General features: G+C 43.1%; 1 protein-coding gene across 3 annotated transcripts in view; it reads right to left on the minus strand.

Annotated features, from left to right (window-relative positions):
* PELI2 (pellino E3 ubiquitin protein ligase family member 2) overlaps positions 1–15,055 on the minus strand; it is a 387,703-nt gene that overhangs the window by 254,206 nt on the left and 118,442 nt on the right. For all 3 annotated transcript variants that reach the window (XR_003856259.1, XM_029598251.1, XM_029598250.1), the window contains exon 2: positions 7,936–8,065. Coding sequence is in view for 2 of the 3 variants with exons in the window: in XM_029598251.1 (XP_029454111.1) it covers positions 7,936–8,065 (130 nt within the window). In the remaining variant the exon portion in view is untranslated. The remainder of the gene's footprint in view (positions 1–7,935; positions 8,066–15,055) is intronic.

Below are 15,055 nucleotides of genomic sequence, written 5' to 3' on the forward strand. Positions count from 1 at the left end.
TCATTGTGGGGTGCGGCTAGGGCCTGGGCCAGATCCGGCTCCCCTTCTGTTGTGTTTGTTCCAAAAGAACTGGCCCCTGCCTGCAGGGCGAGATGCTTGATATGTATTTTTGTATGGTTTGAAGCACTGTGATCCCCTGCCCTTAGATATTCAGGGGGGGCGCTGGCTTCTCTTGTTCTTGTCCTCCGGTAGCCACGGTACTGGGGGATTTGCCCCATTTGTCCGCTAACTTTTCCAGTTCGCTTCCGAACAGGAGGGTACCCTTAAAGGGCATTCTCGTGAGTTTCATCTTGGAAGTCATGTCAGCTGACCAGCTTCGGAGCCAGAGGTGCCTTCTGGCCACCACCACGGACTAGATGCCTCTGGCTGCAGTGCGCACCAGGTTGGAGGTCGCATCCGTGAGGAATGATACCCCTGGTTCTAGTGCTTCAACGGGTGTGGTGGCATAATTGATCTTTGATAAACAGGCGCGTCACCATGGCGCAGCAGGCCACGGTCTGTAGCGACATAGCTGATACATCGAATGACTGAGGATGGATTCCAGATGTCTGTCCTGGGCATCCTTGAGTGCCGCTCCTCCCTCGACTGGGATGGTGGTGCGCTTAGTGACCACGCAGGCCATGGCATCCACTTTGGGGAATGCCAGGAGATCTTTTGCCGCGGGGTCCAGGGAGTACATGGCTACCAAGGTCCGCCCCCCCCCCCTTTGAACGTGGCCTCCAGAGAGTCCCATTCCAGGTCAATCAGCTGTTGGACAGCTTGCAGCAAAGGGAAATGGCGGAAGGCCTGACTGAGTCCCTCGAGGAGGGGGTTCATCTTCAGTTCCCCTGTAGCACTTGTGCCCGGGATAGCGAGCTCTTTCAAGCTGTCCGCCACGAGGTCTGAAATCTCGTCTCTGGCGAAGAACTGCTTCATGGTTTGGTAAGGTTCCGTTCCTGGAGGGATTTCTCCTTCCTCCAGGAAGTCTATCCTCAGAGGTGTTCGTGTCCCCAAAGCTGGGGCTTTTGGGCGGGCGAGGTACTTCTCTGGGTTTAGAGGGTCCCGGGATGTCAGGGTCCTCTGGGGGAGGATGTGGCTGCGTCATTGTAGGCACCAGTTGCACGTGGACGAAGTTATGTAGGCCATTGAAGAATTCTACCCAGGAGAAAGATGCTGGGTTTAAATTGAGAGGCACTACGTCCCTGGAAAGCCCCATTTGAAGGAGGCTCCCGCTAGTAGTAGCAAGGTCCGGTGTACTGTTGGTGGAACCGGATCCCCGTATTGGCTGGGGAGGGCCTTGGGCTGGATCACCCAGGGCCTTCTCACACTGTATACACAAGGCCATGGCCTCTTCGTGCTGTGCTGCTCTAATGTGGTCCTTAAGTTTCTTGTCCGGTGGTGCCATGGTTTGTGTGCGAAGGGAACTCCTGTTTGTGCATTCAAGTGTATGCCAGGAGGCTGAGATATGCGCTCTGAGTGCGCCAAAGTTGAGCATGTAGGTCCAGATGCACACGCAGAGAGATGGATGCGCCGCTCTGCGCATGGGGTTTTTACTTATGCGCCCGGCACAGTTGGGTGCGCAGCTGTGCGCCTGGTGTCCTTGTGCACGCACAGGTGATTTTGTGCACCTGGCTCACCTCTGTGCGCACAGAATGAATCTGCAGACAGGGCAGCGAACAAATGGAAATGGTGAAGGTGACCACGCGGGCAATATGGCAGGAGGGCCCTCGTATTGAACCGGGGTCTAGCCCTGAAAGGACTAATCAACCCGGTAGTACTTATTTTATTTAACACTTTTTTATACCGACCTTCATAGTATTAACCATATCGGATCGGTTTACATAAAACAAGGGTATAACTGAAGCAATAAATAAAAGTAACTAACAAGAGAAGTGCATAAGGTAAAGTTACATTTAACATGGAGTAAAAACTTGGGAAGCTTAAAAGCTGGAAGAGAAGAAAAGGCAGAAGGTAATTAAAAGATGCATAATACAAAAAGTAATTTGGGTTAGAGCATAAGATGCTTTAACCAGTGAGTGCCAGAGTTCTTCGTTAGAACTGTTGGAGGACCTCAATCTTCTACGTCCAAGTGAGGGAAAAAGATGACTAAGGATTGTCTGGGGGATCATCGACTGGCTACTTGTGCAGCTATTCAAGCTTCGGAGACTGGAGACTTAAGGAGTTTTCTACCTTACCTTGTCTCGGCGTTTCCCGATCTCGTTCGGGGGGGGGGGGGGGGGGGGGGGGGGAGGGGAGGGTAGAGGGAAAATACCTTCACCGCCGCACTCTAATTTGCACCCGCTGCCTCTCAGCCACACCCGATGTCTGGGGCTAAGTCCACGCGGGAACCGGCTGCCGGACAAAGGCCTACCTCTGAGAGATTGCGGAAATCACCTCAGGAATCTCGACTGGGGGAGGGACCTGTGGGTATCACCCCAGGAGAGCGGGGCTCGTCTGTAGAGGTAAGTTTTCTTCTTCGTTTTGGATTTCTTTAGTTAGAATACTCTAATGCTGTGCAAGCATGTATAGAGTCCCGAACTGCTATGGAGACAGAAAATACAGAAGAGCATGGCATCTCGCAGGGGTATATGTACTGGGGCTGACGTCAGATTGAAATCTGATCCATCTCCAACTGCTATCAGGAGCACACTATACCCATTGGTCCCGAGTCCATCTGCTACATGCTAGGAAACATCCGTTGAACCTGAAGATTGGAAGGTGGCCAATGTAACCCAGATATTTAAAAGGGCTCCAGAGGTGATCTGGGAAACTATAGACTGGTGAGCCTGACTTAGAGCTGGGAAAAATTGTGGAAACTTATGAAGAATAAAATTACAGAACATGTAGATAGACATGGTTTGATGGGACATAGCCAGCATGGATTTACGGAAGTCTTACCTCACAAATCTGCTACATTTTTTTGAAGGGGTGAATAACATGTGGACAAAGGTGAACCAGTAGATTTGATGTACTTTGATTTTCAGAAGGCATTCAAAGTTCCTCATGAGAGGCTTCTAGGAAAACTAAAAATTCATGGATAGGAGGCAATGTCCTTTTGTGGATTTCAAACTGGTTAAAATTCAGGAAACAGTAGGATTTAATGATCTGTTTTCTCAGTGGAAAAAGATAAATAGTGGAGTGCCTCAGGGATCTGTATTTGGATCAGTGCTTTTTAATATATTTATAAATGATCTGGAAAGGAATACGATGAGTGAGGTAACAAATTTGCCTATGACACAAAATTATGCAGAATAGTTAAATCTTAAACAAATTGTGATAAACTGCAAGAGTACCTTGTGAGGCTACAAGATTGGGCATCCAGATGGCAAATGAAATTTAATGTGGACAAGTGCAAGATGATGCATATAGGAAAAAGTAACCCTTGCTATAGTTACATGGTTAGATTCAATATTAGGAGTTACCACCCAGGAAAAAGAGCTAAGCATCGTAGTGGATAATACATTGAAACTGTTGGCTCAGTGTGCTGTGGTGGTCAAAAAAGCAAACAAAATGTTATGAATTTTTAGGAAGAGAATGGAAAAATGATGGATGTCACAATGCCTCTGTCACTCCATGGTGAGACCGCACCTTGAATACTGGGTACAATTCTGGTCGCCACATCTCAAAAAAGATAGTTACACTGGAGAAAGTACAGAGAAGGGCAACCAAAATGATAAAGGGCATGGAAAGGCAGCCCTATAATGGAAAGGCTAAAGAGGTTAGGGCTGTTCAGAATAGGTAAAATGTAAATCAGTTATCTACTCTCTCAGACAATAAAAGGACTAAGATAGCAAGTAGCTATTTTAAAACAAATTTGAGAAAATTCTTTCACAGAACGCATAATTAAGCTCTGGAATTCACTGCCAGAGGATGTGGTTACAGCAGTTAGTGTAAAAAAATGTTTTGATAAGTTCCTAGAGGAGTATTCGATAAACTGCTATTAATCAATAAGGAATAGTAGCTTGGGATCTATTTAATGTCTGGGTACTTGCCAGGTACTTGGATTAGCCAATGTTGGAAACAGGATGCTGAGCTTGATGGACCCTTGGTCTGTCCCAGTATGGCATGTCTTATGTTCTTATTTTATTTATTTATAAAAATGTATTAATCGCCTTCCAATTTTTTACAATAAAAATTTCCTAAGTGATGTACATATGAAGCATGGATAGCAGAAGTGGCAGCTGCTGGTAGGTGAGCAGGATTTGAGAGTATTAATTTGCCGGGGGAAAAGGGTGTATTTAAAACTTGTGAAAAAAATAAGAGTATTACAATTTATTCTGTGCCTATAAAGTGTGCTGAAGAAAATGTTTATTTATTCTTATATTCCACAAACTCAGATACAATCATTCAACGTGGATCACAAAATATGCATAAGCAAAAAAACAAACTCAAATATAGATACAATAAAATACATACATAATCCAAATTTACAACAATGAAATCAAGAAAATAGAGGATTAAAGCATGTGTTAAGAATCTGCAAAAGTAAATACTTTTGCTGTGGGAAGGCTTGAGTCTTGTTTCCTGTTGAAGTAATCCGTGTGATTTTCTCAGCCACCCTCATCTTCCACCATCCCAGTCACAGTTTCATATATAAATTATCACCCAAAGTAGGTTAGTAGGGACATTTTTCACAATGAGAGTCAATTAGGGATTTACATCAACAAATAAGTAATTAACCCTGACTCTAAATTTATTGTAGTCCTACAGCAGGTCCTTGACAAACATTAAAATTTATTCCCTTAAAATTTGTTGGGGTATTTTAGACTGAATTGACTGATATCACTAGATCCATACTGTATGAAAAATACCTTAACCTTCAGACAAAAATAAGTGTCCATACATCACACAGTCTTAAAAAAAATTTCCTTCTAGACTGATATCATATATGGACATTTGTCTCTGAGGGTTATTAAGGTATTTTTCATATGGTATTTTGACAAGGAGACACTTCACATCTGCATTTCTTTGGATATTTTTTTGATCACTTGGGTGTTTTTTTTGGGAGTAATGATTAAATATTGTTTCCAAGTGCTATTATAGCAGTATAAGGTCTTGAATATGAACCAGCTTTTTCACCCATTTTTTTGAAAAATATTTTTGGTAAAATTTCATTTAGATTTTTTTTTTTATGACAGTTTATAAACTTGGTGGTAGTTTTGTTTTTCCCTTTGTATGATCAAATACCACAATGAACCATATACTTGCATGAAGAGATTCACATGCATGTGTTCTGCCTTCCATCTCTGAGAAAGCCATAACTTTGATTGTAGTTTGGAGTAGTAATAAGCAAGGGCCATAGAAAACTGGAGAAATTGATGGCATTGAACAACAGAACTGGAACTACTTCAAAAGACTAGCAATAAGAAAATACCAATGTCCTAACAGTAATTAAAGTAATTAAACTCACCCTGCTGTCCTCTCTTGAAAACAGAGGTGGGAGGGGGGTTGGGTTGTTTTTTTTTGTTTAAAAAAACAAAGTTCAATCTTTGAACTACCAAGTAGTGAGCAGAAAATTATAAGGTGTCTCCAGGTACAGATCTATGAAATCTGAAGGCAAAAAAAAAGAAAAGGTTTTTCCCTGATGTATGGGCGAAATACTAGACTACCTCACTTGGCACTATAAAATCTCAGATTAATCTTATTCTGGCTGAACTGGATTTTCACCCTAATTTTGTAGCTCAACAAGCAGATTTTTGCTTTGCCTCCACCCATTTGTATCCCTGCTGGTACTGTTTCGGATCCTTGTTTCTCCCTACATCCCTCCTCCCTCGCTGGCCTAGGAGACTGAGCAGCTCATCATACTTCTGTCTACCAAAATAAACCCCAATATTTATGCTGACAAATATATTTTGTACAGATTTTCTTCTATTTTTGTTGTAACAAACACTGGTAAATTCCCAAATATAAGCTAAAGAGCCTTGTATATAAAATGAACAAACAGCCTCCATTCTAAGCTCTGCTCTACCCATCTTTACTCCGCTTCCTGCAAAGCACACCAAATTCAGCTGAGCACGTTTCTACGATTGTAGTTATAACGAAGGAAATACATTCTGGCCCAATTACAAGTTGAGGATTTTTGGGTTATTTTGCATGTTCACAACTCATCGTATTTGAATCACAGCCAAAGCGCTGTCCCCTCTCCAAACCTGCCACAGACCTTTCTGCAGCTCTTCCCCTCCATTCCTCCCCAGTCAATCCCCAGCTCCATCAGTCCATTGCTCCAACAATTAAGTTACTCTTCCACTCTGGCTGCTGGGATGTTCCTCCAGGAAGTAGCTCAGTTGGAGCCAGCCTGGAAGGTTGCAGCTACCTTCCTGAGTCCAGCAAGAGAGACGGCAGTGTCCTACCAGTTACTGGTGGCAGAGACCTCAGTTCCTTCAGAACCAGCATCCCTTCCGAGCCCGATTAAGGGGGAGCAGCATCCTGCTCATCCCAGGTCAATCAGAGCTGGAAGGAAGGATGCAGAGGCCTATCCAGGTCCAGCAGGAGCGACCCACCTGGCTCTGGCAGAAGAGGCTGTAGATTAAAAAGGGAGGAGTGTGGAAGAATGCAGCTGCATGCCCGAGCCCAGCAAGATGCAGCAGTGCCTTGCCCAGCCCTGGTGGAAGTGACCACAGTTAAACTGAAACCAGCAGGAGAGGACGCAGCAGCCCACCCGAGCCTGGGTCGGCAGGCTGCAGCTAAAGCTGGACCAGCATGAGATGTGGCTGCCCCAAATTGTTTCAACTACAGAGGCCCAAATATAAGGGGCTTTTCTTGAATATGCACATCGGACTTTGCACACAGAAAACAGGGAAGAGATTTGCAGGACATTTAACATAGGTTTCATCCTCGGGAAATGAATATAAGGATGCTGGTTACTATCTTTTCCACTGACGGAACAAGACCACCAAAAGAATTAACACAAAAAAAATGCCACATAGTAATTTATTTCTGGAAGAAATAAGGCCAATTTTCAGCCAATATCTGGCTAGCCAAATTAGCCAGGCAAACTTATACAAGCTTGCTATCTTATCCAAATAGCTGCCCTAGATTTATCCAGATAAGGAGCTCCACCCCGTAGCACCACACCCACTTATCCGACTGACTGCCTCTCATACCATATGAACCATAGGGGCTGATGGCCGAATTGGCTGTAATGGGATTTTATGAAGCGTTGACAAATAAGTACCAATACATTTAAATGTGTATAGCATTATTATAAAAAGTTTATACATAGGGTCAAATTTCAACACAAAGGAACAGGGGTTGGTCCCATGGCTCAGACTGCAGTGCAGTCCAGCGCAGCATGGGATTCAGTCCCCGGGGCCGGTCAGGCCTCGGCATATCACAGACGGGGGGGTTGTTCAGGCTCAGGAGGGAGAAAGGCAGGGAACGCGACAGCCATTTCAATGCCAGCTTTTACCAGACAAGGAGTGGCTTTGAGCCAGTGTGAGTGCCTGTGCCTTGCCGCTCGGGGCGAGAGGAAGAGAAATAAAGAAGAAAACTCAACGAACCCGCTTATCCATGTGCAGGAACTTAACCTTACAGTGTCGAGTTTACAAACAAGTCTACAAATGCATGAGCACAGTTTCATACCCTCTGCCTAAACCTTTTCCCAAACTGTACCCATGAGGAAGTTCTGACCTATGCAGAATTTTGTCTTACAAAAAATTGCACATTTTTGCTCCCTGAAAGGCACAAAAGATTCAGTGGAATGGCTTATTCTCAATTTATGAAATTGTATCTCTGTATTTTGTAAACGCTTTGGGGCTAAGGGGCAGCATAGGAATCCAAGATCAGATGATATTAGAACACGCGAGCAACGCAGCTCATTTAAACCACATTGTGTTTTTTTGAGTGTGTACCAAAGACAATAAAATTATAGGAAGGAAAAGAGGTTAAAGGAGGAAAGTCTGCCACCTAGTTTTAAAGAGCAACTTTAAAAACTTCTCATTCCCTGTCAGAAAATACCTTGGATGCCTGGGGTGTTGATATCACATGCACGGTGCTGGGTTTGACTCCATTTGCCTTGGGTCGCTTGTATAATGCAAACCTGCTTTTCCTGCGCCCTCTGTCACCATTCGGGAGAGAGCCATTGTACCTGGGTGGAGAAAAAAAAAACCAAAAAATAGAGAATGACTACAAAATTTCCAAAACCATATGCATTTGAGGTCAAAAGTGAAAGGTTCATTCCTAAAAAAAATCCTTCCCCTAAAATCAGTTTTGCCATTTCCACAAAACAGGAATCACTTTTGAAAATATTACATTGAGAATTTGCTTCTTAATGAACTCAGTTTCTAATAACTGACCTTAAAAGGCCCAAAACTGCCTGCTTTTATCAGCTAAACAGATTTCAGGACAGAACATTAAACTGCTAATGATGGTAGAGGAAATTAAGGGGGAAAAAAAGAAAAAACACATTATACAAAAGGGGTTTTTCATGTATGGGTAACTGAACATTCTGGTGTGTGTGTCATATTTATATGGCTACGTTTCTCCTAAAACAAACAAAGTCAATACAGAATCCTGTTCCTAAAATCAAAAGGACAAAAACACCTGCTCCCCTTTCGAACAATTCTAATTTAGAAACACCGCTATACCCTAGACAGGTCCTAGCTTGTCGTGACAGTCTCTGCTGGTTTCACTATCAAAAGAAAAGAATTCCCATAATACATGTGAAAATCTACCGTGGACAAGAAAATCAACAAAATATCTCAATTGTCATGCTAGGTCCCTGGGCCACTGCAAAAATAAGTCTAACGAACATCTCAGATACAGAATTCCAGTACACCTGGACGAGATGTACACCAACTACTGTGCTTTCCATCTCCATGAAAACGAAGGGGGGTTGATCCACCTGCAACGTTTCCAGCCTCCACTGGGCAAACAGCGAAAACAAACAGGGCTGGGTAGACAACACTTCATAAATCTTGGGTTAAATGACAGGTGCAAATCTATTTCAACTTCACTCAATGACCATAATCAGCCAATGTAGTTCAAAAACACACACTCACGATTCACAAAGGCTTTTTCCCCTTTTTGGCAGCACTGATTGCAAGGAAAAGTTGTTTTTAGTGAAAGTACTGCAGGGACACAGGACTGGAGGCATTCAGAGGGACAGCCTGGAAGACCAAATATACCAGAGCTTCAGGGGGAGGGGGTAGTGGCTGAGACTGCTTGGTTCAGGACAAATAGGGGGTTGGGTGTATTAGGAGTCCTCTGGTTGGGCAGGTGGTGTGGGCATGGGGGGGAAGAAATAAACTAGTTTGAATATTCACAGGAGGATATTTGAAAAACCTTATATTGAAGCTCTAAGAATGGTAGCTATTTATGGGGTTTATCCCTTGATGTTTTCAAGCAACTACAGAGCTTAGGAAAAATTGAAGTTGTTTTAAAAAAAAAAAAAAGGAAAGAAGAATGTAACACTTAGAGCTTTAGAGAAGCAGCATTTATTTTATGGCCCGCACATAGCTGGCAGCTTTACAGCATTTTATATTCTGCTCTGTGCCAGGAAAATTCCATCATGCAAAATGAAAAAAAAAAATACACGACACTTTGTTCAAAACAATCACTGCTGCATGACAGATGCGTGTCTGCCAAAATGTCAAACAACTTCCAGGTGCACTAACATAACAGCCAGCCTGAAATCATGGAACAGGTTAACAGTGAATGTTTTATTTACACTCTCAGATGGTCCCAGGACCAGGGGGACACTCAGTAAAATGTCACAGCAAATTTAAAACAAATTTAAGAAAAAAATATTTTCTTCTACTCAGTATGTGATTACGCTATGGAACTTGTCAGAGAGCGGCAGTTAAGGCCAGAATTTAACAGTTTAAAAAAAAAAAAAAAAAAAAAGAGTTTGCATACATTTCTGGGAGGACAGATATATAAATTGTTAGCCAGATGGACTTTAGTATCTCCACATTCTGGCAGAGAACCACGTTGGCACAGGTTACGTATTGCAGGAGCTTAATTTGTGTATTTGTTGCCATGCCAGATGGTTATATTACCATTTTGAAACACACCTTGGGACTTCATGTGAAGATGTTGGTTTGAAGAAATCGCATTGAAAGAAAGTATTTCTGTAATTTGTTGATGGACTCTCCCCCTGAAGAAGCCAATTTTTTTACTGGCGAAACAAGAGCTCTGTTGTGGTTCATTTATTTGAACTATTTTTGCAGCTTCAAGAACAATGGTTTTCTGGCTTTTATACATTTGGTAAAAAGTAACTGTCTCGCACAGGGCTTCCCAAACCTATCCTGGGGACCCCACAGCCAGTCGGGTTTTCAGGTTATCCACAATGAATATGCATGAGAAATTTGCATATACTGAGTCTCCATGATAGGCAAATTTATCTCATGCATATTTATTGTGGATATCCTCAAACCCAGACTGGCTGTGGGGTCCCCAGGACAGGTTTGGGATGCTCTGGTCTAGTGGACATTTGTTTGCAACTTAGTAGGAATATCAGTCACATTATTTTTAAATAAAAGGTTGAGTTTGAGTGATTTAACAGTTTAGTAATGATTACTTTTTATATACTACATTTTTGAAATATCACCAAGTGTATGTATGTTCGAACCAGCTATTTTCCCCACTCATTTTTATATAATTGTATTATCTTCAATTGGTTTTTGTGCAAGATATGAGGTATAGGTAAACCCTGGTTTATTTACATAGAGAGCGACATGAAACAGACTTTAATATTTGGATTTGTTGGAGACAAGGACAGCATCAGAATTCGAGGGAGAGCATGGGACAAATACAGAGGATCTCCGATGGTCAGAAGGGGCTATAAAAGCTGAGCAGGAGATGCGGATGGATAGGCTGGATGGGTTGTGTAGTCCTCTGCTGACCTGCTCTAGATTTCTGCCTAACATGTACTGCAAGTTAAAGTTATAAGAAGTGACATGCTGTGTCAGACCAAGAGTCCATCAAGCTCAGCATCCAGTCTCCCAGAGTGCCCAGCAGATCCATTCCTTTTGGCTCGGCTCTACGAATAAAGTGGTGGCTTTTTCCAATCTTCTAACCTAATAATTCTTTATGGACTTTTCCTCCAGGAACTTGTCCAAACCTTTTATAAATCCAGTTATGCTAAATGCCTTGACCAAATCATTCAGCAATAAATTCAACAGCTTAATTGGGGGCTGAGTGAAAAAATAAATGCTTTTCACTAAAGCCAAATCTCTGAGGTTGACTAGATTTCTTCATATTGAATGGGGGGCCTTCTTTAACTAGATATAATATTGCCATTATTATAACCAACTTACTCCTCTGACTGGAATTAAAAGCAGACATAGCACTGATATATTGGATATTGAGACTACACTGGATGAAAACTGTTGCTTCTGAGACAACTGATGAACACATGGAACGCATCATACTGACAGACACTTCTTTTCTCAGAGTCAGAATTTTTGTGTATTATGTTTTGAATACAAGATGGATTGTATGTTAGTTTAGATAAATATTGATTAAGGAGGTTTGCATTATAAGCAGATCTAAAATTAGTGTTATGGGAACGGATAACAATCCTGAAGCATATGGGGCAATGCAAGATTTGACTGAAGGATATATCAAAATACAAAACCAATAAAATACCAACGATCAGTGAAATGAAAGCATTGCCGAACCATGTTCTGCTGAGCAACTGTGCTTCCTGCACCTCCCCCCCCCACCCCCCCAATCATCTAGTTTAAAAATTGTTCTATCTTCTTTATAAAGGCAAATGCAGGCAGCCCGGTGACACCCTGGTTAAGGTGGAAACCATGCTTTTGGAAAAGCCACCCCTTCCCCAAAACGTTACCCAGTTCCTAACAAACCTAAAGTCCTCTTCCCTGCATCATTGTAGGGAACTCTGCCTGCCTCTGGGGTCCTGTGTGTTGAACAGGGAATATTTCTGAGACTGCTACCCTAGAGTTTCTAGATTTCAGCTTTCTATCTAAAATCCTAACTTTGGCTTCCAGAACCTCCCTCCTATGTCACTTGTATCCACATGTACCAAGATAACCAGCTCCTCCCCAGCATTATCTATAATCCTATTTAGGAGATGTGTGAGGTCTGCCAACTTTGCACTAGGCAGGCAAGTTGCCATGTGATCATCACATCCACCAGTCACCCAGCTGTCTACATTCCTAATGATCAAATCACCAAATACAACAGCCATCCTCACCCTTCCCTCCCGGGCACGTACCCCTGGAGACACATCCTTGGTGCGAGAAGATACTGCATCACCTTGAGGGCAGATCTCAGCTACAGATTGCTTCTTGCAAAGCAAGGCGATGCTGTCCTTCCAGGTGACCTTTCCCCTCCAAGGCAACACAGGGGCTGCCACAGTGGAGGTGGGACTTCTCTGCTATGTTCATGACGTTCTCCTCTATATACCTGTCTCTTAGCAAATCCAGGTCTGCCACTCTAGCCTCCAGAGTTCAGGCTCATTCTGAGGGCTAGCAGCTCTCTGCACCAAATGCACACATACAACCTCTCATCAACTGGTAGAAAGTAATACATGTGGCACTCTGTGCAAAAGACTGGATAGCCCCCCACTCATTTTATAGGCATCTATCATATCTCCCCTCGGCTGTCCAAGATGAACACCCTTATCCTCTTTAGCCTTTCCCTCATAAGGGAATCGTTCCATCCCCTTTATCATTTTGGTCACCCTTCTCTGTACCTTTTCTAATTCTGCTATATCTTTTTTGAGATGCGGTGACCAGAACTGCACACAATACTCATAGAAACTTAGTACTGATGGAAGAAAAGGAGCAAGTGGTCCATCCAGTCTGCCCAGCAAGTTTTTTATGGTAGTATCTGCCTTGCTGTGCAGGGTATCCCCATGTTTCTCTTAAGGGTAGCAATTGCTGCTCCATGCAGGTTATTCTATAAAAAATTTACTTCTAGCAACATTTTTACTGGGTAATGAGCCTTCTTGAAAATTCAGACAATGCTGACATGTTTTGCTTATGGACTTGGCCTTAGAAGCAGTCCTGTGCTTTTTCCCTTATGTCTGCATATCAGTACCCGAGACCGTAAAAGTCAGGGCCTGTATTGGTTGTCCTCTGAATCCAATTCCTCTTCTACTCATCCCCCACCCCACCGCCAAAGTAGAGAGCAATGTTGTAATTCAAAAGCATCAAAGCTTATTGGTTAAAGGTAGTAAATCGCTGCTCCGTGCAGATTAACCCCGTGCAGTTACTCCCATGCTTCTCAGGTCCCTGAACCGTAAAAGTCTGGGCCCTCGGTTGTTGTCTGAGCTGAGCTTCCATGCCCAAGACTTCCGCCTCTCCATGCCCAAGACTTCCGCCTAGTCTTGCAGACAACCATCCTTTCGAAATTAGACTACTGTAACTCACTGCTCATAGGCCTCCCATTCTCTACCATCAAACCCCTACAAACCCTTCAGAATGCTATGGCACGAATCACCAATACTCGTAAAAGAGAACATATCACCCCTATACTAAAGGATCTGCATTGGCTACCCATCCTTTTCCGCTGCCAATATAAAACCCTCACCATCCTCCACAATGCGCTTCACAAAAACAACGCCGCTTGGCTTAAGTCTATGCCTCACTTCCATGCCTCTAAGCGCCCTGTGAGATCAGTACTTGCAGGCACCCTTCATACGCCACCCCTCAAAACTGCTCGCCTTACCACAACCAGAGAAAGAGCCTTCACCATTGCGGGACCTAACCTCTGGAATTCACTCCCCACCCACCTACGCCTTGAACCATCCCTGCACGCCTTCAAAAAAGGAATCAAGACATGGCTCTTTAGACAGGCCTACTCTGAAGCCAATCAAACTTAGTCCTTCTGCCTCTATCCCCAAGTATTCTCCCCCTCCACTGCCCCCTTTCTGCCTGCACTAAAATGTCTTTAAACTGATGTGATGTAAAGTTATTATTATAAGTTTTTCAATTTACCTTTGTATATAATTTTTTGAAAGTTACCTGAGTTACCATGGTTGCCTCTCTCTTCTCGCCTTCTGCCCTATCTTTTCTTCCTCTCTCCTATTTTCCCGCCCCCTCTTCCCCTTTTTCTTTTATCTGCACCTCTTCCCCTCTCCTCGTTCTTTGTAAACCGGTATGATGTGCCTCATGAACATCGGTATATTAAAAGTTCTTAAATAAATAAAATAAATAAATTTTCTTCCCTGCCATTGAAGCAGAGAGCATTGTTGCAATTATATCAAAAGCATCAAAGCTTATTGGTTATGGGTAGTAACTGGCGCACTAGCAAGTTATCCCCATGCACCCTTTTCTTCATTTCCATCCTCTAGCCTTTAGGGATCCACAGTGTTTATCCCATGCTATTTTGAATTAGACTGTTTTTATCTTCACCAAAAGGGTATTCCAGGCATCCATCACCCTCTCTGTGAAGAAATATTTTCTGGTGTTGGCTTTGAGTTTCATTTCGTGACCCCTAGTTTTACTGATTTCTTTCCAATGGAAAAGGTTTGACGTTCGTGCATCATTAAAACCTTTCAGATATCTGAAGTTCTGTACCATACCTTCCCTTGCATCTCCTCTCTTCCAGGGTATTTAGATTCTTCAGCCTCTCTTCATAACTCTTCCGATACTGCCCCACACTATTTTGGTCACCCTTCTCTGGATCACTTCCATCCTGTTTTTATCCTTTTTGAGATATGGTCTCCAGAACTGAACAGAGTACTTCAGGTGAGACCTCACCAAGAATCTGTAACATGTACATTATCACCTTTTTCTTACTGATTATTCCTCTCTCTATCCAGCCTAGCATACTTCTGGCTTTAGCTATCACCTTGTCATTACTTCGCTGCCTTCAGATTGCCAGCCACCATCACCCCAATATTCCTCTCTTGGTCCGTGCACATCAGTCTTTCACCCCGCCCCCCATCGCATACAGCTCTTTTGGATTACCGCATTCCAGATGCGTGACTGTACTTCTTGGCATTGAATCCCAGGTTGCCAAATCTTCAACCACTCTTCAAGCTTTCATAAATCACTTTTCATTCTCTTTGCTCTTTCAGGCGTGTTCACTCTATTGCAGATCTTAGTATCATCTGCAAATAGATAAACTTTACCTTCTATCCCTTCTGCAATGTCGCTCACAA

The sequence above is a fragment of the Rhinatrema bivittatum genome, chromosome 4 (assembly GCF_901001135.1).
Source record: "Rhinatrema bivittatum chromosome 4, aRhiBiv1.1, whole genome shotgun sequence".
NCBI classification, from domain to species: Eukaryota; Metazoa; Chordata; class Amphibia; order Gymnophiona; family Rhinatrematidae; genus Rhinatrema; species Rhinatrema bivittatum.